The sequence below is a fragment of the Pantherophis guttatus genome, chromosome 17 (assembly GCF_059756535.1).
Source record: "Pantherophis guttatus breed Tessera chromosome 17, ASM5975653v1, whole genome shotgun sequence".
Lineage (NCBI taxonomy): Eukaryota > Metazoa > Chordata > Lepidosauria > Squamata > Colubridae > Pantherophis > Pantherophis guttatus.
Window position 1 is genome coordinate 4,277,793 of NC_142079.1, and position 26,478 is coordinate 4,304,270.

The 26,478-nt window shown below is 40.8% G+C and overlaps 1 protein-coding gene across 1 annotated transcript in view; it reads right to left on the bottom strand.

Moving 5' to 3' along the window:
• The window catches only part of CCDC60 (coiled-coil domain containing 60), a 58,247-nt gene that overhangs the window by 9,809 nt on the left and 21,960 nt on the right, over positions 1–26,478 (bottom strand). The window contains exons 6-8 of the mRNA XM_087880546.1: positions 25,852–25,956; positions 23,635–23,725; positions 2,300–2,564 (exon numbers count right to left, since the gene is read on the bottom strand). Coding sequence (XP_087736672.1) covers positions 2,300–2,564; positions 23,635–23,725; positions 25,852–25,956 — 461 coding nt within the window. The remainder of the gene's footprint in view (positions 1–2,299; positions 2,565–23,634; positions 23,726–25,851; positions 25,957–26,478) is intronic.

Consider the following 26,478-nt stretch of genomic DNA (forward strand, 5'->3'; position numbering starts at 1 on the left):
AACTAAACTAAACTAAACTAAACTAAACTAAACTAAACTAAACTAAACTAAACTAGACTGCTATCATGTCTTCCCTAGTCCTTCTTTTCATTAAACTAGACCAGTGTTTCCCAAACTTGGGAACTTCAAGATGTATGGACTTCAACTCCCAAAATCCCACAGCCAGCCATGCTGGATGGGGAATTCTGGGAGTTGAAGTCCACACTTCTTAAAGTTCCCAAGTTTGGGAAACACTGAACTAGACATACCCAATTCCAGCCACTGAGCTCTACAGAACCTCTTAAGTATATGCACATATTCTTACTTGTATACAACCCAAATCAATAGACTCTAGGGGATATTTACGAAGCGGCTGACCCCAAAATCCATAAACACCGTCCACGGTGAGCAAAAATTAAATCAACCGGGAACTAATCAAGGTTCTGAAAACCCAAGAATGAAATGATAGTAGCCCTCACCAAAAGGAGGCAAGCGATCGGAATCTCCCCCTAATTTAAACGTAAAGCGGTAAATCGATGGAAGTACAAATTAAAGACGGGGGGAGCAAACCGTTTCACCAAATCTCTTTAGAGGAACCGTATCGTGAAGAGCGTTCAAAACATCCACAGGACGAGAGCGAGGCTGTTTTGCAAACTTTTAAGAGCGGAGCAACGTGGAAACCGCCTTCTGGCCTTCATGCGTGAAGGACCGGACCAAAATCTTTTCCCAAGGGAGTACATACCGGATGGTCCAGGTCAGTGGTGAAATTCATCGGTTCTGTGGGCGTGGCTTGGTGGGCTTGGTGTGGCTTGGTGGGCGTGACTTGGTGGGCGTGGCAGAGGAAGGATACTGCAAAATCCCCATTCCCACCCCACTCCAGGGGAAGGATACTGCAACATCCCCATTCCCACCCCACTCCAGGGGAAGGATACTGCAAAATTCCTATTCCCACCCCATTCCAGGCGAAGGATACTGCAAAATCCCCATTCCCACCCCACTCCAGGCGAAGGATACTGCAAAATCCCCATTCCCACCCCACTCCGGGGGAAGGATACTGCAAAATCCCCATTCCCACCCCACTCCGGGGGAAGGATACTGCAAAATCCCCATTCCCACCCCACTCCAGGCGAAGGATACGGCAAAATCCCCATTCTCACTCCAGGGGAAGGATACTGCAAAATCCCCATTCCCACCCCACTCGAGGCGAAGGATACTGCAACATCCCCATTCCCACCCCACTCCAGGCGAAGGATACTGCAAAATCCCCATTCCCACCCCACTCCAGGCGAAGGATACTGCAAAATCCCCATTCCCACCCCACTCCGGGGGAAGGATACTGCAAAATCCCCATTCCCACTCCAGGGGAAGGATACTGCAAAATCCCCATTCCCACCCCACTCCAGGGGAAGGATACTGCAAAATCCCCATTCCCACCCCACTCCAGGGGAAGGATACTGCAAAATCCCCATTCCCACCCCACTCCAGGTGAAGGATACTGCAAAATCCCCATTCCCACCCCACTCCAGGCGAAGGATACGGCAAAATCCCCATTCCCACTCCAGGGGAAGGGTACTGCAAAATCTCCATTCCCACCCCACTCCAGGCGAAGGATGCTACAAAACCCCCATTCCCACCCCACTCCAGGTGAAGGATACTGCAAAACCCCCATTCCCACCCCACTCTGGGGCCAGCCAGAGGTGGTATTTGCCGGTTCTCCGAACGACTCAAAATTTCTGCTACCGGTTCTCCAGAACCTGTCAGAACCTGCTGGATTTCACCCCTACACCAGGTAACGAAAAGATCCTGCAAGTCCCGGTTTCCAAGCCACGTTTAAGATACAGGTAGCCCTCGACTTATAACCACAATTGGGAGCAGAATTGGATTGGCTTTGTGACCGCATGATTCACTTAACAGCCGTGACAAAAAAACATCGCAAAATCGGGCAGAACACACTTAACAACCGTTGTGCTTCTGGTCCCAATTGGGGCGTAAACCGAGAATTACCTGTATCGTGTAGAAAATAGTAGTCCCCTTGTCCCAAAGATGCTTTTTTCAGCAGGCAACTGGACTTCCTTGTGTTTTTCCTTGAAGACATTTCGCTTCTCATCCAAGAAGCTTCTTCAGTTCTCAGTCCAGTTCTTCTTCAAAACCGAAGAACCTTCTTGGATGAGAAGCGAAACGTCTTCAAAGAAAACCCAAGAAAGTCCAGCTGCCTTTTGAAAAAACATCTTTGGGGGACAACCATGATCTGGATGACGGAGGATCTCCATAGAAATTTGAACAATCCCCTGGATCGGTCTGGAATCTCCCAAGGGCTCACAGTAGCTCAGAGGCTCTTCTTCCTCCTTGGCGCTGGTCTCCTTGGTCTGCTTGCTGTAGCTGGACTCCATCTCTTCTACCTCCTTGGCGCTGTCAGAGGTAGGCTGGGCGACTTCGTCGGAGCCGGGGGTCAAGGAACTGGTGCTGGCCAAAGTGGTTTTGCTATGCGGCGAGGACAATCCACTGATCTTGGACATGCTCCCTGTCATCTTGGGTGACTTTTTGCTGGACGGGCCACGAATCTGCTTCTGGGTGTATCTTCTTCCCTGGAGGAATCATTAATAGAATGACGGAGTTGGAAGGGATCTCGGAGGACTTCTAGTCCAACCTCCTGTTCAAGCAGGAGACCCTAGACCCGTGATGGCGAATCTATGGTATGTGTGCGTGCGCCGACTAGCTGATTTTTGGGCCTTCTGGGCCCACTGGAAGTAGGGAAAGAGGCTATTTCCTGCCTCCAGAGGGCCTTGGGGAGTGGTGGGTAAGGCCCGTTTTTCTCTCTCCCCAGGCACCAGAGCCTTTCTAGGAGCTTGGGGGAGGGCGAAAACGGCCTTCCCCACCGCCAGTGAGACCGGAAGTCACCAAATGAGCAGTTTCCGGCCTCCGGAGGGCCTGCGGGGGAGGTGGCGGGGTGGGAAAGGCCATTTTCGCCCTCCCCAAGCTCCTGGAAAGGCTCTGTAGGGAAATTTCCTCCTTAGTTCGATTAGTCTAACTATTCGATGATTCTGTTATTATTTTACTATTCTACCGTGTTTCCCCAAAAATAAGACCCTGTCTTACATTTTTTTTGAACCCTGAAATAGGTGTTTGGCCTTATTTTCGGGGAGGTCTTATTATTTTGGGACGCGTGGAGCAAGACAGGGGCTCCTCTTGCCATCTTACCTGATTTCCAGCTCTGTCTCCCTAACCCTAACCAGAGGAAATAGTGGGGACCGGCTGCACATGTGGTTAAATATTTTTGGGGAGGGCTTATTTTCGGGTGGGTGGGTGGGTTATTTTAGTGCATGGGCTCAAAATCCTGATTGGGCTTATTATCAGGGAATGTCTTATTTTGGCCGAGGACCAAAAATATTTTTTTGACTCAAATGTAACAACGGATGCTAGAATGTGATTCGGGGTGGAATTCCATGCTTAAAAATGTTATTATTAGCTGTTTTTAAAAATCGAGTGTTTTTGCTCCCAGAAGAAGAAAACGCGTGATGCCGCGGTCAGAAAAAAATCTGCCCAGGAGCAAAAATATTTTTTTGACTCAAATGTAACAACGGATGCTAGAATGTGATTCGGGGTGGAATTCCATGCTTAAAAATGTTATTATTAGCTGTTTTTAAAAATCGAGTGTTTTTGCTCCCAGAAGAAGAAAACGCGTGATGCCGCAGTCAGAAAAAAAGCTGCCCAGGACCAAAAATATTTTTTTGACTCAAATGTAACAACGGATGCTAGAATGTGATTCGTGGTGGAATTCCATGCTTAAAAATGTTATTATTAGCTGTTTTTAAAAATCGAGTGTTTTTGCTCCCAGAAGAAGAAAACGCGTGATGCCGCAGTCAGAAAAAAAGCTGCCCAGGACCAAAAATATTTTTTTGACTCAAATGTAACAACGAATGCTAGAATGTGATTCGGGGTGGAATTCCATGCTTAAAAATGTTATTATTAGCTGTTTTTAAAAATCGAGTGTTTTTGCTCCCAGAAGAAGAAAACGCGTGATGCCGCGGTCAGAAAAAATGCTGCCCAGGAACAAAAATTTTTTTTGACTCAAATGTAACAACGGATGCTAGAATGTGATTCGGGGTGGAATTCCATGCTTCAAAATGTTATTATTAGCTGTTTTTAAAAATCGAGTGTTTTTGCTCCCAGAAGGAGAAAACGCGTGATGCCGCGGTCAGAAAAAAAGCTGCCAAGGAACAAAAAAATTTTTTTGACTCAAATGTAACAAAGGATGCTAGAATGTGATTCGGGGTGGAGTTCCATGCTTAAAAATGTTATTATTAGCTATTTTTAAAAATCGAGTGTTTTTGCTCCCAGAAGAAGAAAACGCGTGATGCCGCGGTCAGAAAAAATGCTGCCCAGGAACAAAAAAATTTTTTTGACTCAAATGTAACAACGGATGCTAGAATGTGATTCGGGGTGGAGTTCCATGCTTAAAAATGTTATTATTAGCTATTTTTAAAAATCGAGTGTTTTTGCTGCCCGAGGACGAAAACGCGTGATGCCGCGGTCAGAAAAAAAGCTGCCCAGGACCAAAAATATTTTTTTGACTCAAATGTAACAACGGATCCTAGAATGTGATTCGCGGTGGAATTCCATGCTTCAAAATGTTATTATTAGCTGTTTTTATAAATCGAGTGTTTTTGCTCCCAGAAGAAGAAAACGCGTGATGCCGCGGTCAGAAAAAACGCTGCCCAGGAAGAAAAAATTTTTTTTGACTCAAATGTAACAATGGATGCTAGAATGTGATTCGGGGTGGAATTCCATGCTTAAAAATGTTATTATTAGCTGTTTTTAAAAATCGAGTGTTTTTGCTCCAAGAAGAAAAAAACGCGTGATGCCGCGGTCAGAAAAAATGCTGCCCAGGAACAAAAAATTTTTTTTGACTCAAATGTAACAACGGATGCTAGAATGTGATTCGGGGTGGAATTCCATGCTTCAAAATGTTATTATTAGCTGTTTTTAAAAATCGAGTGTTTTTGCTCCCAGAAGGAGAAAACGCGTGATGCCGCGGTCAGAAAAAATGCTGCCCAGGAACAAAAAATTTTTTTTGACTCAAATGTAACAATGGATGCTAGAATGTGATTCGGGGTGGAATTCCATGCTTAAAAATGTTATTATTAGCTATTTTTAAAAATCGAGTGTTTTTGCTGCCCGAGGACGAAAACGCGTGATGCCGCGGTCAGAAAAAACGCTGCCCAGGAAGAAAATTTTTTTTTTGACTCAAATGTAACAATGGATGCTAGAATGTGATTCGGGGTGGAATTCCATGCTTAAAAATGTTATTATTAGCTATTTTTAAAAATCGAGTGTTTTTGCTGCCCGAGGAAGATAACGCGTGATGCCGCGGTCAGAAAAAAAGCTGCCCAGGACCAAAAATATTTTTTTGACTCAAATGTAACAACGGATCCTAGAATGTGATTCGCGGTGGAATTCCATGCTTCAAAATGTTATTATTAGCTGTTTTTATAAATCGAGTGTTTTTGCTCCCAGAAGAAGAAAACGCGTGATGCCGCGGTCAGAAAAAACGCTGCCCAGGAAGAAAAATTTTTTTTTGACTCAAATGTAACAACGGATGCTAGAATGTGATTCGGGGTGGAATTCCATGCTTAAAAATGTTATTATTAGCTGTTTTTAAAAATCGAGTGTTTTTGCTCCCAGAAGGAGAAAACGCGTGATGCCGCGGTCAGAAAAAATGCTGCCCAGGAACAAAAAATTTTTTTTGACTCAAATGTAACAATGGATGCTAGAATGTGATTCGGGGTGGAATTCCATGCTTAAAAATGTTATTATTAGCTATTTTTAAAAATCGAGTGTTTTTGCTGCCCGAGGACGAAAACGCGTGATGCCGCGGTCAGAAAAAAAGCTGCCCAGGACCAAAAATATTTTTTTGACTCAAATGTAACAACGGATGCTAGAATGTGATTCGGGGTGGAATTCCATGCTTAAAAATGTTATTATTAGCTGTTTTTAAAAATCGAGTGTTTTTGCCCCCAGAAGAAGAAAACGCGTGATGCCGCGGTCAGAAAAAATGCTGCCCAGGAACAAAAAATTTTTTTGACTCAAATGTAACAACGGATGCTAGAATGTGATTCGGGGTGGAATTCCATGCTTCAAAATGTTATTATTAGCTGTTTTTAAAAATCGAGTGTTTTTGCTCCCAGAAGGAGAAAACGCGTGATGCCGCGGACAGAAAAAAAGCTGCCCAGGACCAAAAATATTTTTTTGACTCAAATGTAACAACGGATCCTAGAATGTGATTCGCGGTGGAATTCCATGCTTCAAAATGTTATTATTAGCTGTTTTTATAAATCGAGTGTTTTTGCTCCCAGAAGAAGAAAACGCGTGATGCCGCGGTCAGAAAAAACGCTGCCCACGAAGAAAAATATTTTTTTGACTCAAATGTAACAATGGATGCTAGAATGTGATTCGGGGTGGAATTCCATGCTTAAAAATGTTATTATTAGCTATTTTTAAAAATCGAGTGTTTTTGCTGCCCGAGGACGAAAACGCGTGATGCCGCGGTCAGAAAAAAAGCTGCCCAGGACCAAAAATATTTTTTTGACTCAAATGTAACAACGGATGCTAGAATGTGATTCGGGGTGGAATTCCATGCTTCAAAATGTTATTATTAGCTGTTTTTAAAAATCGAGTGTTTTTGCCCCCAGAAGAAGAAAACGCGTGATGCCGCGGTCAGAAAAAATGCTGCCCAGGAACAAAAATTTTTTTTGACTCAAATGTAACAACGGATGCTAGAATGTGATTCGGGGTGGAATTCCATGCTTCAAAATGTTATTATTAGCTGTTTTTAAAAATCGAGTGTTTTTGCTCCCAGAAGGAGAAAACGCGTGATGCCGCGGTCAGAAAAAAAGCTGCCCAGGACCAAAAAAATTTTTTTGACTCAAATGTAACAACGGATCCTAGAATGTGATTCGCGGTGGAATTCCATGCTTCAAAATGTTATTATTAGCTGTTTTTATAAATCGAGTGTTTTTGCTCCCAGAAGAAGAAAACGCGTGATGCCGCGGTCAGAAAAAACGCTGCCCAGGAAGAAAAATTTTTTTTTGACTCAAATGTAACAATGGATGCTAGAATGTGATTCGGGGTGGAATTCCATGCTTAAAAATGTTATTATTAGCTGTTTTTAAAAATCGAGTGTTTTTGCTCCAAGAAGAAGAAAACGCGTGATGCCGCGGTCAGAAAAAACGCTGCCCAGGAACAAAAAATTTTTTTTGACTCAAATGTAACAACGGATGCTAGAATGTGATTCGGGGTGGAATTCCATGCTTCAAAATGTTATTATTAGCTGTTTTTAAAAATCGAGTGTTTTTGCTCCCAGAAGGAGAAAACGCGTGATGCCGCGGTCAGAAAAAATGCTGCCCAGGAACAAAAATATTTTTTTGACTCAAATGTAACAATGGATGCTAGAATGTGATTCGGGGTGGAATTCCATGCTTAAAAATGTTATTATTAGCTATTTTTAAAAATCGAGTGTTTTTGCTGCCCGAGGACGAAAACGCGTGATGCCGCGGTCAGAAAAAAAGCTGCCCAGGACCAAAAATATTTTTTTGACTCAAATGTAACAACGGATGCTAGAATGTGATTCGGGGTGGAATTCCATGCTTAAAAATGTTATTATTAGCTATTTTTAAAAATCGAGTGTTTTTGCTGCCTGAGGACGAAAACGCGTGATGCCGCGGTCAGAAAAAAAGCTGCCCAGGACCAAAAATATTTTTTTGACTCAAATGTAACAACGGATGCTAGAATGTGATTCGGGGTGGAATTCCATGCTTCAAAATGTTATTATTAGCTGTTTTTAAAAATCGAGTGTTTTTGCTCCCAGAAGAAGAAAACGCGTGATGCCGCGGTCAGAAAAAACGCTGCCCAGGAAGAAAATTTTTTTTTTGACTCAAATGTAACAATGGATGCTAGAATGTGATTCGGGGTGGAATTCCATGCTTAAAAATGTTATTATTAGCTATTTTTAAAAATCGAGTGTTTTTGCTGCCCGAGGAAGATAACGCGTGATGCCGCGGTCAGAAAAAAAGCTGCCCAGGACCAAAAATATTTTTTTGACTCAAATGTAACAACGGATCCTAGAATGTGATTCGCGGTGGAATTCCATGCTTCAAAATGTTATTATTAGCTGTTTTTATAAATCGAGTGTTTTTGCTCCCAGAAGAAGAAAACGCGTGATGCCGCGGTCAGAAAAAACGCTGCCCAGGAAGAAAAAATTTTTTTTGACTCAAATGTAACAACGGATGCTAGAATGTGATTCGGGGTGGAATTCCATGCTTAAAAATGTTATTATTAGCTGTTTTTAAAAATCGAGTGTTTTTGCTCCCAGAAGGAGAAAACGCGTGATGCCGCGGTCAGAAAAAATGCTGCCCAGGAACAAAAAAATTTTTTTGACTCAAATGTAACAATGGATGCTAGAATGTGATTCGGGGTGGAATTCCATGCTTAAAAATGTTATTATTAGCTATTTTTAAAAATCGAGTGTTTTTGCTGCCCGAGGACGAAAACGCGTGATGCCGCGGTCAGAAAAAAAGCTGCCCAGGACCAAAAATATTTTTTTGACTCAAATGTAACAACGGATGCTAGAATGTGATTCGGGGTGGAATTCCATGCTTAAAAATGTTATTATTAGCTGTTTTTAAAAATCGAGTGTTTTTGCTCCCAGAAGAAGAAAACGCGTGATGCCGCGGTCAGAAAAAATGCTGCCCAGGAACAAAATTTTTTTTTGACTCAAATGTAACAACGGATGCTAGAATGTGATTCGGGGTGGAATTCCATGCTTCAAAATGTTATTATTAGCTGTTTTTAAAAATCGAGTGTTTTTGCTGCCCGAGGACGAAAACGCGTGATGCCGCGGTCAGAAAAAAAGCTGCCCAGGACCAAAAATATTTTTTTGACTCAAATGTAACAACGGATCCTAGAATGTGATTCGCGGTGGAATTCCATGCTTCAAAATGTTATTATTAGCTGTTTTTATAAATCGAGTGTTTTTGCTCCCAGAAGAAGAAAACGCGTGATGCCGCGGTCAGAAAAAACGCTGCCCAGGAAGAAAAATTTTTTTTTGACTCAAATGTAACAATGGATGCTAGAATGTGATTCGGGGTGGAATTCCATGCTTAAAAATGTTATTATTAGCTATTTTTAAAAATCGAGTGTTTTTGCTGCCCGAGGACGAAAACGCGTGATGCCGCGGTCAGAAAAAAAGCTGCCCAGGACCAAAAATATTTTTTTGACTCAAATGTAACAACGGATGCTAGAATGTGATTCGGGGTGGAATTCCATGCTTCAAAATGTTATTATTAGCTGTTTTTAAAAATCGAGTGTTTTTGCTCCCAGAAGAAGAAAACGCGTGATGCCGCGGTCAGAAAAAAAGCTGCCCAGGACCAAAAATATTTTTTTGACTCAAATGTAACAACGGATGCTAGAATGTGATTCGGGGTGGAATTCCATGCTTAAAAATGTTATTATTAGCTGTTTTTATAAATCGAGTGTTTTTGCTCCCAGAAGAAGAAAACGCGTGATGCCGCGGTCAGAAAAAACGCTGCCCAGGAAGAAAAATTTTTTTTTGACTCAAATGTAACAATGGATGCTAGAATGTGATTCGGGGTGGAATTCCATGCTTAAAAATGTTATTATTAGCTGTTTTTAAAAATCGAGTGTTTTTGCTCCCAGAAGGAGAAAACGCGTGATGCCGCGGTCAGAAAAAATGCTGCCCAGGAACAAAAAAATTTTTTTGACTCAAATGTAACAACGGATGCTAGAATGTGATTCGGGGTGGAATTCCATGCTTAAAAATGTTATTATTAGCTGTTTTTATAAATCGAGTGTTTTTGCTCCCAGAAGAAGAAAACGCGTGATGCCGCGGTCAGAAAAAAAGCTGCCCAGGAAGAAAAAATTTTTTTTGACTCAAATGTAACAACGGATGCTAGAATGTGATTCGGGGTGGAATTCCATGCTTAAAAATGTTATTATTAGCTATTTTTAAAAATCGAGTGTTTTTGCTGCCCGAGGAAGAAAACGTGTGATGCCGCGGTCAGGAAAAAAGCTGCCCAGGACCAAAAATATTTTTTTGACTCAAATGTAACAATGGATGCTAGAATGTGATTCGGGGTGGAATTCCATGCTTAAAAATGTTATTATTAGCTATTTTTAAAAATCGAGTGTTTTTGCTCCCAGAAGAAGAAAACGCGTGATGCCGCGGTCAGAAAAAATGCTGCCCAGGAACAAAAAAATTTTTTCGACTCAAATGTAACAATGGATGCTAGAATGTGATTCGGGGTGGAATTCCATGCTTAAAAATGTTATTATTAGCTATTTTTAAAAATCGAGTGTTTTTGCTGCCCGAGGAAGAAAACGCGTGATGCCGCGGTCAGAAAAAAAGCTGCCCAGGAACAAAAATATTTTTTTGACTCAAATGTAACAACGGATGCTAGAATGTGATTCGGGGTGGAATTCCATGCTTCAAAATGTTATTATTAGCTGTTTTTATAAATCGAGTGTTTTTGCTCCCAGAAGAAGAAAACGCGTGATGCCGCGGTCAGAAAAAACGCTGCCCAGGAAGAAAAAAATTTTTTTGACTCAAATGTAACAATGGATGCTAGAATGTGATTCGGGGTGGAATTCCATGCTTAAAAATGTTATTATTAGCTGTTTTTATAAATCGAGTGTTTTTGCTCCCAGAAGAAGAAAACGCGTGATGCCGCGGTCAGAAAAAACGCTGCCCAGGAAGAAAAAATTTTTTTTGACTCAAATGTAACAATGGATGCTAGAATGTGATTCGGGGTGGAATTCCATGCTTAAAAATGTTATTATTAGCTGTTTTTAAAAATCGAGTGTTTTTGCTCCCAGAAGGAGAAAACGCGTGATGCCGCGGTCAGAAAAAATGCTGCCCAGGAACAAAAAAATTTTTTTGACTCAAATGTAACAACGGATGCTAGAATGTGATTCGGGGTGGAATTCCATGCTTAAAAATGTTATTATTAGCTGTTTTTAAAAATCGAGTGTTTTTGCTGCCCGAGGAAGAAAACGCGTGATGCCGCGGTCAGAAAAAAAGCTGCCCAGGACCAAAAATATTTTTTTGACTCAAATGTAACAACGGATGCTAGAATGTGATTCGGGGTGGAATTCCATGCTTAAAAATGTTATTATTAGCTATTTTTAAAAATCGAGTGTTTTTGCTGCCCGAGGAAGAAAACGCGTGATGCCGCGGTCAGAAAAAAAGCTGCCCAGGACCAAAAATATTTTTTTGACTCAAATGTAACAACGGATGCTAGAATGTGATTCGGGGTGGAATTCCATGCTTCAAAATGTTATTATTAGCTGTTTTTATAAATCGAGTGTTTTTGCTCCCAGAAGAAGAAAACGCGTGATGCCGCGGTCAGAAAAAACGCTGCCCAGGAAGAAAAATTTTTTTTTGACTCAAATGTAACAACGGATGCTAGAATGTGATTCGGGGTGGAATTCCATGCTTAAAAATGTTATTATTAGCTGTTTTTAAAAATCGAGTGTTTTTGCTCCCAGAAGGAGAAAACGCGTGATGCCGCGGTCAGAAAAAATGCTGCCCAGGAACAAAAAAATTTTTTTGACTCAAATGTAACAACGGATGCTAGAATGTGATTCGGGGTGGAATTCCATGCTTAAAAATGTTATTATTAGCTATTTTTAAAAATCGAGTGTTTTTGCTGCCCGAGGAAGAAAACGCGTGATGCCGCGGTCAGAAAAAAAGCTGCTCAGGACCAAAAATATTTTTTTGACTCAAATGTAACAATGGATGCTAGAATGTGATTCGGGGTGGAATTCCATGCTTAAAAATGTTATTATTAGCTATTTTTAAAAATCGAGTGTTTTTGCTCCCAGAAGAAGAAAACGCGAGATGCCGCGGTCAGAAAAAAAGCTGCCCAGGAACAAAAATATTTTTTTGACTCAAATGTAACAATGGATGCTAGAATGTGATTCGGGGTGGAATTCCATGCTTAAAAATGTTATTATTAGCTGTTTTTAAAAATCGAGTGTTTTTGCTCCCAGAAGAAGAAAACGCGTGATGCCGCGGTCAGAAAAAAAGCTGCCCAGGACCAAATTTTTTTTTTTGACTCAAATGTAACAACGGATGCTAGAATGTGATTCGGGGGGGAATTCCATGCTTAAAAATGTTATTATTAGCTGTTTTTAAAAATCGAGTGTTTTTGCTCCCTGAAGAAGAAAACGCGTGATGCCGCGGTCAGAAAAAAAGCTGCCCAGGAACAAAAATATTTTTTTGACTCAAATGTAACAACGGATGCTAGAATGTGATTCGGGGTGGAATTCCATGCTTAAAAATGTTATTATTAGCTGTTTTTAAAAATCGAGTGTTTTTGCTCCCAGAAGAAGAAAACGCGTGATGCCGCGGTCAGAAAAAAAGCTGCCCAGGACCAAATTTTTTTTTTTTGACTCAAATGTAACAACGGATGCTAGAATGTGATTCGGGGTGGAATTCCATGCTTAAAAATGTTATTATTAGCTATTTTTAAAAATCGAGTGTTTTTGCTGCCCGAGGAAGAAAACGCGTGATGCCGCGGTCAGAAAAAAAGCTGCCCAGGACCAAATTTTTTTTTTTCGACTCAAATGTAACAATGGATGCTAGAATGTGATTCGGGGTGGAATTCCATGCTTAAAAATGTTATTATTAGCTATTTTTAAAAATCGAGTGTTTTTGCTGCCCGAGGAAGAAAACGCGTGATGCCGCGGTCAGAAAAAAAGCTGCCCAGGACCAAAAATTTTTTTTTGACTCAAATGTAACAACGGATGCTAGAATGTGATTCGGGGTGGAATTCCATGCTTCAAAATGTTATTATTAGCTGTTTTTATAAATCGAGTGTTTTTGCTCCCAGAAGAAGAAAACGCGTGATGCCGCGGTCAGAAAAAACGCTGCCCAGCAAGAAAAATTTTTTTTTGACTCAAATGTAACAATGGATGCTAGAATGTGATTCGGGGTGGAATTCCATGCTTAAAAATGTTATTATTAGCTGTTTTTAAAAATCGAGTGTTTTTGCTCCCAGAAGGAGAAAACGCGTGATGCCGCGGTCAGAAAAAATGCTGCCCAGGAACAAAAAATTTTTTTTGACTCAAATGTAACAACGGATGCTAGAATGTGATTCGGGGTGGAATTCCATGCTTAAAAATGTTATTATTAGCTGTTTTTAAAAATCGAGTGTTTTTGCTGCCCGAGGAAGAAAACGCGTGATGCCGCGGTCAGAAAAAAAGCTGCCCAGGACCAAAAATATTTTTTTGACTCAAATGTAACAATGGATGCTAGAATGTGATTCGGGGTGGAATTCCATGCTTAAAAATGTTATTATTAGCTATTTTTAAAAATCGAGTGTTTTTGCTCCCAGAAGAAGAAAACGCGTGATGCCGCGGTCAGAAAAAATGCTGCCCAGGAACAAAAAATTTTTTTCGACTCAAATGTAACAATGGATGCTAGAATGTGATTCGGGGTGGAATTCCATGCTTAAAAATGTTATTATTAGCTATTTTTAAAAATCGAGTGTTTTTGCTGCCCGAGGAAGAAAACGCGTGATGCCGCGGTCAGAAAAAAAGCTGCCCAGGACCAAAAATTTTTTTTTGACTCAAATGTAACAACGGATGCTAGAATGTGATTCGGGGTGGAATTCCATGCTTAAAAATGTTATTATTAGCTGTTTTTATAAATCGAGTGTTTTTGCTCCCAGAAGAAGAAAACGCGTGATGCCGCGGTCAGAAAAAACGCTGCCCAGGAAGAAAAAATTTTTTTTGACTCAAATGTAACAACGGATGCTAGAATGTGATTCGGGGTGGAATTCCATGCTTAAAAATGTTATTATTAGCTATTTTTAAAAATCGAGTGTTTTTGCTGCCCGAGGAAGAAAACGTGTGATGCCGCGGTCAGGAAAAAAGCTGCCCAGGACCAAAAATATTTTTTTGACTCAAATGTAACAATGGATGCTAGAATGTGATTCGGGGTGGAATTCCATGCTTAAAAATGTTATTATTAGCTATTTTTAAAAATCGAGTGTTTTTGCTCCCAGAAGAAGAAAACGCGTGATGCCGCGGTCAGAAAAAATGCTGCCCAGGAACAAAAAAATTTTTTCGACTCAAATGTAACAATGGATGCTAGAATGTGATTCGGGGTGGAATTCCATGCTTAAAAATGTTATTATTAGCTATTTTTAAAAATCGAGTGTTTTTGCTGCCCGAGGAAGAAAACGCGTGATGCCGCGGTCAGAAAAAAAGCTGCCCAGGAACAAAAATATTTTTTTGACTCAAATGTAACAACGGATGCTAGAATGTGATTCGGGGTGGAATTCCATGCTTCAAAATGTTATTATTAGCTGTTTTTATAAATCGAGTGTTTTTGCTCTCAGAAGAAGAAAACGCGTGATGCCGCGGTCAGAAAAAACGCTGCCCAGGAAGAAAAAAATTTTTTTGACTCAAATGTAACAATGGATGCTAGAATGTGATTCGGGGTGGAATTCCATGCTTCAAAATGTTATTATTAGCTGTTTTTATAAATCGAGTGTTTTTGCTCCCAGAAGAAGAAAACGCGTGATGCCGCGGTCAGAAAAAACGCTGCCCAGGAAGAAAAATTTTTTTTTGACTCAAATGTAACAACGGATGCTAGAATGTGATTCGGGGTGGAATTCCATGCTTAAAAATGTTATTATTAGCTGTTTTTAAAAATCGAGTGTTTTTGCTCCCAGAAGGAGAAAACGCGTGATGCCGCGGTCAGAAAAAAAGCTGCTCAGGACCAAAAATATTTTTTTGACTCAAATGTAACAATGGATGCTAGAATGTGATTCGGGGTGGAATTCCATGCTTAAAAATGTTATTATTAGCTATTTTTAAAAATCGAGTGTTTTTGCTCCCAGAAGAAGAAAACGCGAGATGCCGCGGTCAGAAAAAAAGCTGCCCAGGAACAAAAATATTTTTTTGACTCAAATGTAACAATGGATGCTAGAATGTGATTCGGGGTGGAATTCCATGCTTAAAAATGTTATTATTAGCTGTTTTTAAAAATCGAGTGTTTTTGCTCCCAGAAGAAGAAAACGCGTGATGCCGCGGTCAGAAAAAAAGCTGCCCAGGACCAAATTTTTTTTTTTTGACTCAAATGTAACAACGGATGCTAGAATGTGATTCGGGGGGGAATTCCATGCTTAAAAATGTTATTATTAGCTGTTTTTAAAAATCGAGTGTTTTTGCTCCCTGAAGAAGAAAACGCGTGATGCCGCGGTCAGAAAAAAAGCTGCCCAGGAACAAAAATATTTTTTTGACTCAAATGTAACAACGGATGCTAGAATGTGATTCGGGGTGGAATTCCATGCTTAAAAATGTTATTATTAGCTGTTTTTAAAAATCGAGTGTTTTTGCTCCCAGAAGAAGAAAACGCGTGATGCCGCGGTCAGAAAAAAAGCTGCCCAGGACCAAATTTTTTTTTTTTGACTCAAATGTAACAACGGATGCTAGAATGTGATTCGGGGTGGAATTCCATGCTTAAAAATGTTATTATTAGCTATTTTTAAAAATCGAGTGTTTTTGCTGCCCGAGGAAGAAAACGCGTGATGCCGCGGTCAGAAAAAAAGCTGCCCAGGACCAAATTTTTTTTTTTCGACTCAAATGTAACAATGGATGCTAGAATGTGATTCGGGGTGGAATTCCATGCTTAAAAATGTTATTATTAGCTATTTTTAAAAATCGAGTGTTTTTGCTGCCCGAGGAAGAAAACGCGTGATGCCGCGGTCAGAAAAAAAGCTGCCCAGGACCAAAAATTTTTTTTTGACTCAAATGTAACAACGGATGCTAGAATGTGATTCGGGGTGGAATTCCATGCTTCAAAATGTTATTATTAGCTGTTTTTATAAATCGAGTGTTTTTGCTCCCAGAAGAAGAAAACGCGTGATGCCGCGGTCAGAAAAAACGCTGCCCAGCAAGAAAAATTTTTTTTTGACTCAAATGTAACAATGGATGCTAGAATGTGATTCGGGGTGGAATTCCATGCTTAAAAATGTTATTATTAGCTGTTTTTAAAAATCGAGTGTTTTTGCTCCCAGAAGGAGAAAACGCGTGATGCCGCGGTCAGAAAAAATGCTGCCCAGGAACAAAAAATTTTTTTTGACTCAAATGTAACAACGGATGCTAGAATGTGATTCGGGGTGGAATTCCATGCTTAAAAATGTTATTATTAGCTGTTTTTAAAAATCGAGTGTTTTTGCTGCCCGAGGAAGAAAACGCGTGATGCCGCGGTCAGAAAAAAAGCTGCCCAGGACCAAAAATATTTTTTTGACTCAAATGTAACAATGGATGCTAGAATGTGATTCGGGGTGGAATTCCATGCTTAAAAATGTTATTATTAGCTATTTTTAAAAATCGAGTGTTTTTGCTCCCAGAAGAAGAAAACGCGTGATGCCGCGGTCAGAAAAAATGCTGCCCAGGAACAAAAAATTTTTTTCGACTCAAATGTAACAATGGATGCTAGAATGTGATTCGGGGTGGAATTCCATGCTTAAAAATGTTATTATTAGCTATTTTTAAAAATCGAGTGTTTTTGCTGCCCGAGGAAGAAAACGCGTGATGCCGCGGTCAGAAAAAAAGCTGCCCAGGACCAAAAATTTTTTTTTGACTCAAATGTAACAACGGATGCTAGAATGTGATTCGGGGTGGAATTCCATGCTTAAAAATGTTATTATTAGCTGTTTTTAAAAATCGAGTGTTTTTGCTCCCAGAAGGAGAAAACGCGTGATGCCGCGGTCAGAAAAAAAGCTGCCCAGGACCAAAAATATTTTTTTGACTCAAATGTAACAATGGATGCTAGAATGTGATTCGGGGTGGAATTCCATGCTTAAAAATGTTATTATTAGCTATTTTTAAAAATCGAGTGTTTTTGCTGCCCGAGGAAGAAAACGCGTGATGCCGCGGTCAGAAAAAAAGCTGCCCAGGAACAAAAAATTTTTTTTGACTCAAATGTAACAACGGATGCTAGAATGTGATTCGGGGTGGAATTCCATGCTTCAAAATGTTATTATTAGCTGTTTTTATAAATCGAGTGTTTTTGCTCCCAGAAGAAGAAAACGCGTGATGCCGCGGTCAGAAAAAACGCTGCCCAGGAAGAAAAAATTTTTTTTGACTCAAATGTAACAATGGATGCTAGAATGTGATTCGGGGTGGAATTCCATGCTTAAAAATGTTATTATTAGCTGTTTTTAAAAATCGAGTGTTTTTGCTCCCAGAAGGAGAAAACGCGTGATGCCGCGGTCAGAAAAAATGCTGCCCAGGAACAAAAAATTTTTTTTGACTCAAATGTAACAACGGATGCTAGAATGTGATTCGGGGTGGAATTCCATGCTTAAAAATGTTATTATTAGCTGTTTTTAAAAATCGAGTGTTTTTGCTGCCCGAGGAAGAAAACGCGTGATGCCGCGGTCAGAAAAAAAGCTGCCCAGGAACAAAAATATTTTTTTGACTCAAATGTAACAACGGATGCTACAATGTGATTCGGGGTGGAATTCCATGCTTAAAAATGTTATTATTAGCTATTTTTAAAAATCGAGTGTTTTTGCTGCCCGAGGAAGAAAACGCGTGATGCCGCGGTCAGAAAAAACGCTGCCCAGGAAGAAAAAATTTTTTTTGACTCAAATGTAACAATGGATGCTAGAATGTGATTCGGGGTGGAATTCCATGCTTAAAAATGTTATTATTAGCTGTTTTTAAAAATCGAGTGTTTTTGCTCCCAGAAGGAGAAAACGCGTGATGCCGCGGTCAGAAAAAATGCTGCCCAGGAACAAAAAAATTTTTTTGACTCAAATGTAACAACGGATGCTAGAATGTGATTCGGGGTGGAATTCCATGCTTAAAAATGTTATTATTAGCTATTTTTAAAAATCGAGCGTTTTTGCTGCCCGAGGAAGAAAACGCGTGATGCCGCGGTCAGAAAAAACGCTGCCCAGGAAAAAAAATTTTTTTTTGACTCAAATGTAACAACGGATGCTAGAATGTGATTCGGGGTGGAATTCCATGCTTAAAAATGTTATTATTAGCTGTTTTTAAAAATCGAGTGTTTTTGCTCTCAGAAGAAGAAAACGCGTGATGCCGCGGTCAGAAAAAAAGCTGCCCAGGACCAAAAATATTTTTTTGACTCAAATGTAACAATGGATGCTAGAATGTGATTCGGGGTGGAATTCCATGCTTAAAAATGTTATTATTAGCTATTTTTAAAAATCGAGTGTTTTTGCTCCCAGAAGAAGAAAACGCGAGATGCCGCGGTCAGAAAAAAAGCTGCCCAGGAACAAAAATATTTTTTTGACTCAAATGTAACAACGGATGCTAGAATGTGATTCGGGGTGGAATTCCATGCTTCAAAATGTTATTATTAGCTATTTTTAAAAATCGAGTGTTTTTGCTCCCAGAAGAAGAAAACGCGAGATGCCGCGGTCAGAAAAAAAGCTGCCCAGGAACAAAAATTTTTTTTTTGACTCAAATGTAACAATGGATGCTAGAATGTGATTCGGGGTGGAATTCCATGCTTAAAAATGTTATTATTAGCTGTTTTTAAAAATCGAGTGTTTTTGCTCCCAGAAGAAGAAAACGCGTGATGCCGCGGTCAGAAAAAAAGCTGCCCAGGACCAAATTTTTTTTTTTTGACTCAAATGTAACAACGGATGCTAGAATGTGATTCGGGGTGGAATTCCATGCTTAAAAATGTTATTATTAGCTATTTTTAAAAATCGAGTGTTTTTGCTGCCCGAGGAAGAAAACGCGTGATGCCGCGGTCAGAAAAAAAGCTGCCCAGGACCAAATTTTTTTTTTTCGACTCAAATGTAACAATGGATGCTAGAATGTGATTCGGGGTGGAATTCCATGCTTAAAAGTGTTATTATTAGCTATTTTTAAAAATCGAGTGTTTTTGCTGCCCGAGGAAGAAAACGCGTGATGCCGCGGTCAGAAAAAAAGCTGCCCAGGACCAAATTTTTTTTTTTTGACTCAAATGTAACAACGGATGCTAGAATGTGATTCGGGGTGGAATTCCATGCTTAAAAATGTTATTATTAGCTGTTTTTAAAAATCGAGTGTTTTTGCTCCCAGAAGAAGAAAACGCGTGATGCCGCGGTCAGAAAAAAAGCTGCCCAGGACCAAATTTTTTTTTTTTGAGTCAAATGTAACAACGGATGCTAGAATGTGATTCGGGGTGGAATTCCATGCTTAAAAATGTTATTATTAGCTATTTTTAAAAATCGAGTGTTTTTGCTCCCAGAAGAAGAAAACGCGAGATGCCGCGGTCAGAAAAAAAGCTGCCCAGGAACAAAAATATTTTTTTGACTCAAATGTAACAACGGATGCTAGAATGTGATTCGGGGTGGAATTCCATGCTTCAAAATGTTATTATTAGCTATTTTTAAAAATCGAGTGTTTTTGCTCCCAGAAGAAGAAAACGCGTGATGCCGCGGTCAGAAAAAAAGCGGCCCAGGACCAAATTTTTTTTTTTGACTCAAATGTAACAATGGATGCTAGAATGTGATTCGGGGTGGAATTCCATGCTTAAAAATGTTATTATTAGCTATTTTTAAAAATCGAGTGTTTTTGCTCCCAGAAGAAGAAAACGCGTGATGCCGCGGTCAGAAAAAAAGCTGCCCAGGACCAAAAATATTTTTTTGACTCAAATGTAACAACGGATGCTAGAATGTGATTCGGGGTGGAATTCCATGCTTAAAAATGTTATTATTAGCTGTTTTTAAAAATCGAGTGTTTTTGCTCCCAGAAGGAGAAAACGCGTGATGCCGCGGTCAGAAAAAAAGCTGCCCAGGACCAAATTTTTTTTTTTTGACTCAAATGTAACAACGGATGCTAGAATGTGATTCGGGGTGGAATTCCATGCTTAAAAATGTTATTATTAGCTATTTTTAAAAATCGAGTGTTTTTGCTCCCAGAAGAAGAAAACGCGTGATGCCGCGGTCAGAAAAAAAGCTGCCCAGGACCAAAAATTTTTTTTTGACTCAAATGTAACAACGGATGCTAGAATGTGATTCGGGGTGGAATTCCATGCTTAAAAATGTTATTATTAGCTGTTTTTAAAAATCGAGTGTTTTTGCTCCCAGAAGAAGAAAACGCGTGATGCCGCGGTCAGAAAAAAAGCTGCCCAGGACCAAATTTTTTTTTTTGACTCAAATGTAACAATGGATGCTAGAATGTGATTCGGGGTGGAATTCCATGCTTAAAAATGTTATTATTAGCTATTTTTAAAAATCGAGTGTTTTTGCTGCCCGAGGAAGAAAACGCGTGATGCCGCGGTCAGAAAAAAAGCTGCCCAGGAACAAAAAATTTTTTTTGACTCAAATGTAACAACGGATGCTAGAATGTGATTCGGGGTGGAATTCCATGCTTAAAAATGTTATTATTAGCTGTTTTTAAAAATCGAGTGTTTTTGCTCCCAGAAGAAGAAAACGCGTGATGCCGCGGTCAGAAAAAAAGCTGCCCAGGACCAAAAATATTTTTTTGACTCAAATGTAACAACGGATGCTAGAATGTGATTCGGGGTGGAATTCCATGCTTAAAAATGTTATTATTAGCTGTTTTTAAAAATCGAGTGTTTTTGCTCCCAGAAGAAGAAAACGCGTGATGCCGCGGTCAGAAAAAAAGCTGCCCAGGACCAAAAATATTTTTTTGACTCAAATGTAACAACGGATGCTAGAATGTGATTCGGGGTGGAATTCCATGCTTAAAAATGTTATTATTAGCTGTTTTTAAAAATCGAGTGTTTTTGCTCCCAGAAGAAGAAAACGCGTGATGCCGCGGTCAGAAAAAACGCTGCCCAGGAAGAAAAATTTTTTTTTGACTCAAATGTAACAATGGATGCTAGAATGTGATTCGGGGTGGAATTCCATGCTTAAAAATGTTATTATTAGCTGTTTTTAAAAATCGAGTGTTTTTGCTCCCAGAAGGAGAAAACGCGTGATGCGGTCAGAAAAAATGCTGCCCAGGAACAAAAAAATTTTTTTGACTCAAATGTAACAACGGATGCTAGAATGTGATTCGGGGTGGAATTCCATGCTTAAAAATGTTATTATTAGCTGTTTTTAAAAATCGAGTGTTTTTGCTGCCCGAGGAAGAAAACGCGTGATGCCGCGGTCAGAAAAAATGCTGCCCAGGACCAAAAATATTTTTTTGACTCAAATGTAACAACGGATGCTAGAATGTGATTCGAGGTGGAATTCCATGCTTCAAAATGTTATTATTAGCTGTTTTTAAAAACCGAGTGTTTTTGCTCCCAGAAGAAGAAAACGCGTGATGCCGCGGTCAGAAAAAATGCTGCCCAGGAACAAAAAATTTTTTTTGACTCAAATGTAACAACGGATGCTAGAATGTGATTCGGGGTGGAATTCCATGCTTAAAAATGTTATTATTAGCTATTTTTAAAAATCGAGTGTTTTTGCTCCCAGAAGAAGAAAACGCGTGATGCCGCGGTCAGAAAAAATGCTGCCCAGGAACAAAAAAATTTTTTCGACTCAAATGTAACAATGGATGCTAGAATGTGATTCGGGGTGGAATTCCATGCTTAAAAATGTTATTATTAGCTGTTTTTAAAAATCGAGTGTTTTTGCTCCCAGAAGAAGAAAACGCGAGATGCCGCGGTCAGAAAAAAAGCTGCCCAGGAACAAAAATATTTTTTTGACTCAAATGTAACAACGGATGCTAGAATGTGATTCGGGGTGGAATTCCATGCTTAAAAATGTTATTATTAGCTGTTTTTAAAAATCGAGTGTTTTTGCTCCCAGAAGAAGAAAACGCGTGATGCCGCGGTCAGAAAAAAAGCTGCCCAGGACCAAAAATATTTTTTTGACTCAAATGTAACAACGGATGCTAGAATGTGATTCGGGGTGGAATTCCATGCTTAAAAATGTTATTATTAGCTGTTTTTAAAAATCGAGTGTTTTTGCTCCCAGAAGAAGAAAACGCGAGATGCCGCGGTCAGAAAAAAAGCTGCCCAGGAACAAAAATATTTTTTTGACTCAAATGTAACAACGGATGCTAGAATGTGATTCGGGGTGGAATTCCATGCTTAAAAATGTTATTATTAGCTGTTTTTAAAAATCGAGTGTTTTTGCTCCCAGAAGAAGAAAACGCGTGATGCCGCGGTCAGAAAAAAAGCTGCCCAGGACCAAAAAAATTTTTTTGACTCAAATGTAACAACGGATGCTAGAATGTGATTCGGGGTGGAATTCCATGCTTAAAAATGTTATTATTAGCTGTTTTTAAAAATCGAGTGTTTTTGCTGCCCGAGGAAGAAAACGCGTGATGCCGCGGTCAGAAAAAAAGCTGCCCAGGACCAAAAATATTTTTTTGACTCAAATGTAACAACGGATGCTAGAATGTGATTCGGGGTGGAATTCCATGCTTCAAAATGTTATTATTAGCTGTTTTTAAAAACCGAGTGTTTTTGCTCCCAGAAGAAGAAAACGCGTGATGCCGCGGTCAGAAAAAATGCTGCCCAGGAACAAAAAATTTTTTTTGACTCAAATGTAACAACGGATGCTAGAATGTGATTCGGGGTGGAATTCCATGCTTAAAAATGTTATTATTAGCTATTTTTAAAAATCGAGTGTTTTTGCTCCCAGAAGAAGAAAACGCGTGATGCCGCGGTCAGAAAAAATGCTGCCCAGGAACAAAAAAATTTTTTCGACTCAAATGTAACAATGGATGCTAGAATGTGATTCGGGGTGGAATTCCATGCTTAAAAATGTTATTATTAGCTGTTTTTAAAAATCGAGTGTTTTTGCTCCCAGAAGAAGAAAACGCGCGATGCCGCGGTCAGAAAAAAAGCTGCCCAGGAACAAAAATATTTTTTTGACTCAAATGTAACAACGGATGCTAGAATGTGATTCGGGGTGGAATTCCATGCTTAAAAATGTTATTATTAGCTGTTTTTAAAAATCGAGTGTTTTTGCTCCCAGAAAAAGAAAACGCGTGATGCCGCGGTCAGAAAAAAAGCTGCCCAGGACCAAAAATATTTTTTTGACTCAAATGTAACAACGGATGCTAGAATGTGATTCGGGGTGGAATTCCATGCTTAAAAATGCTATTATAAGCTGTTTTTAAAAATCGAGTGTTTTTGCTGCCCGAGGAAGAAAACGCGTGATGCCGCGGTCAGAAAAAAAGCTGCCCAGGACCAAAGATATTTTTTTGACTCAAATGTAACAACGGATGCTAGAATGTGATTCGGGGTGGAATTCCATGCTTAAAAATGTTATTATAAGCTGTTTTTAAAAATCGAGTGTTTTTGCTGCCCGAGGAAGAAAACGCGTGATGCCGCGGTCAGAAAAAAGCTGCCCAGGACCAAAAATATTTTTTTGACTCAAATGTAACAACGGATGCTAGAATGTGATTCGGGGTGGAATTCCATGCTTAAAAATGTTATTATTAGCTGTTTTTAAAAATCGACTGTTTTTGCTCCCAGAAGAAGAAACAGAGTATTATTATTATTCTATTATTCTACCCCTATAACCCGGATTTGCAAAAAAGCTGCAGGGACCAAAGTAAGGCATCAGCCATCCTCGTGTCCCACCCAAGAAAAATTAGCCTTTTGATAGAAGCAGTTCCCCATCCAGGGAAATCTACCTTTGCGTGCTGAAGGAAATGCTCCCACCGGTTCTTCACCGCCTTCTCTTTATTGATCGTTTTCATGCAACTTTTCCCGCCACCGTAGTCCCTGAGAAAGATGGAATTTCATCGGCTTTCCAATATCTCATGGAGATTGTTCAGTCAAGCAGGTCCCGGTTGTCCCCAGAGGTGTTTTTTCAAAAGGCAACTGGACTTTCTTTGGTTTTCCTTAAAGACGTTTCGCTTCTCATCCAAGAAGCTTCTTCGGTTCTGAAGAAGAACTGGACTGAGAACCGAAGAAGCTTCTTGGATGAGAAGCGAAATGTTGTTCGGCCCCAGTTACGGACCCCAAAGAACGCAGCACACAGAAAGTCTGTGCAAACCTTAGTTGACTACATTAAATCAGTCCTTTTTCAAACAAAGGCTGTTAATTAACTTTCTTAACAGCCGACAAGAATCCAAAGAATAAATAATCGTAATCTTACTATGGTTGGCAGAAAGTAAAGAAGCAATTTGCAGGGAACTAAGAGCAAGACGCAAAGGAGAGTGAACGAAGTTGTTCCCTGCAAATTGCCTCAGTTGTCCTTCCTTAAATAGGCTAAGGGAGTGGCCAATTAGCCCCAAGCCTTACTCTCGAGGAGACCTCCTCCTGAGGAGCCACTCCTGCCTTTTGGCAGCTCTGCGCGACCATGCATCGAGAAGAGGCTCCTCCTCTTCACCCATGGAAGCTTCTGGAGGTTCTGAAGGCCCTGGCTGAATCCCCGCCTCTGGCACCACATCTTCTCCAGCCTCCTCACTGTCCGACTCGAGTGCCAACTGTACAGGCTGCTGGCGCAGCATCACACCAGCCTCCTCGCTGTCGGAATCAGCTACTAGCTGCACAGGCCGCTGACGGGCCACAACAAATGTCTTTGAGGAAAAACCAAGAAAATCCAGTTGCCTTTTGGAAAAAAAACACCTCAGGGACAACAGCAACAGCTACCATCCAATGTCACACAAAAAGAGGAGCAGTTAATTCCAGTTAATTCTACTCTCCTTGAATAGTTTCCGTCCATTGTTTCTTATCCTGCCTTCCGGTGCTTTGGAAAATAATTTGAGCCCCCTCTTCTTTGGGGCAGCCCTTCAAATACTGGAATCTTACTGTCATGTCACCCCTAGTCCTCCTTTTCTCTGGACTAACAAAACCCATTATTTATAATGGGTAGTTGATAGTACAGTGGTCTACGCACCCTGTTATTAACACAGCTGCCTGCAATTACTGCTGGTTCAAATCTCTCCAAGGCTCAAGGTTGACTCAGCCTTCCATCCTTTCTAAGGTAGGTGAAATGAGGACCCAGTTTGTGGAGGCAATAAGCTGACTTTGTATAAATATACAAAAGGATGAAGGCTATTGCTTAACGCATTGTAAGCCGCCCTGAGTCTTTGGAGAAGGGCGGCATATAAATCAAATTTAAAAAAAAAATGCTTTAATCTCCAGGCCTTTAATCATCTTAGTTGCTCTTCTTCGCACTTTTTGCAAAGTCTCAATCTCCTTTTTGTAATCTGGGGACCAAAGCTGGATGCAGCATTCCAGGCGTGGCCTTAGTAAGGTTTTATAAAGCAGTACTAATACTTCACGTGATTTTGATTCTATGCCTCTGTTTATACAACCCAGGATCGTATTAGCTTTTTGGGCTGCCGCCGCGCACGATTAGCTCGCGTTTTAAGTGATCGTCCCCTCGGACTCCAAGGCTTTTCCGAACAGACTATTTCCCTTCCAGTGGATCATGAATTGGCTGTACCCAATTCCTACAAGTGGGACACGGGGGCTCAGTGGCTAAGACGCTGAGCTTGTCCATCAGAAAGGTCGGCAGTTCAGCGGTTCGAATCCCTAGCGCCGCGTAACGGGGTGAGCTCCCGTTCCTTGCCCTAGCAGTTCGAAAGCACGTAAAAAAATGCAAGTAGAAAAATAGGGACCCCCTTTGGTGGGAAGGTAACAGCGTTCCGTGCGCCTTTGGCGTTGAGTCATGCCGGCCACATGACCACGGAGATGTCTTCGGGCAGCGCTGGCTCCTCGGCTTTGAAACGGAAATAAGCACTGCCCCCTAGAGTCGGGAACGACTAGCACATGTCTGCGGGGGGAAACCTTTCCCTTTAATTCCCACAACCCTCCTTCACACTCCCCTTAATCGTCTTAGCTGCTCTTCTTTCCAACTTTTCTAGGCTTTTAATTTGCTCCCGGCTCCCGAGACCTACTTGGGGTTCCAGCAGGAGATCAATGGCTTCATGCTACTGCTGGGCTCCAGCGTCAAAGCTTCCAGGAGCCAGTTGAGGGCGCAGAGCTGACGGAAGATGGAGTCGCTGTTGAGACAGAGAAAGGCAGGCGGACTGATTGACAGCGGGGAGGAGGGGGGGGAAACAGGGAAGGGGCATGGAAGGAACATGCAGGAAGACTTGAGGCTCTCCTGACCAAGGGAAATGCTCAGAGATGCAGACCAGAAGTTCTGCTGACATCCATTTTACGGCTGAATTTCTCTCCGGAATTGGCTAATTTGCTATCATCCTTTCCCGCCCCTTGCCGGAGAGATTTCTAAGCAAGGGGGAGAAGGTACCTGCCTTGTCCCCTGCCCCAATGAATCCAGCCAAGGGGAAGAAGTTTTGAGAAAGGAGTTGGGGGGGGGGGTCTTAGCTGCTGAGAAACATTGGCTATGCCCCCCCCCCCAGAGTTTTGGTTTCAAGATCCCGGGATCAACTGGACAAACTTGGCATCTTTATAGCAGTTTTCCTTGAAACTGGAATGACGGGAAAAGTTACCATTTCGAGGAAGGATTTGTGAACGTGGATTTTTACAAGTTCCTAGGAGATAATAATTGGGGACTTTGG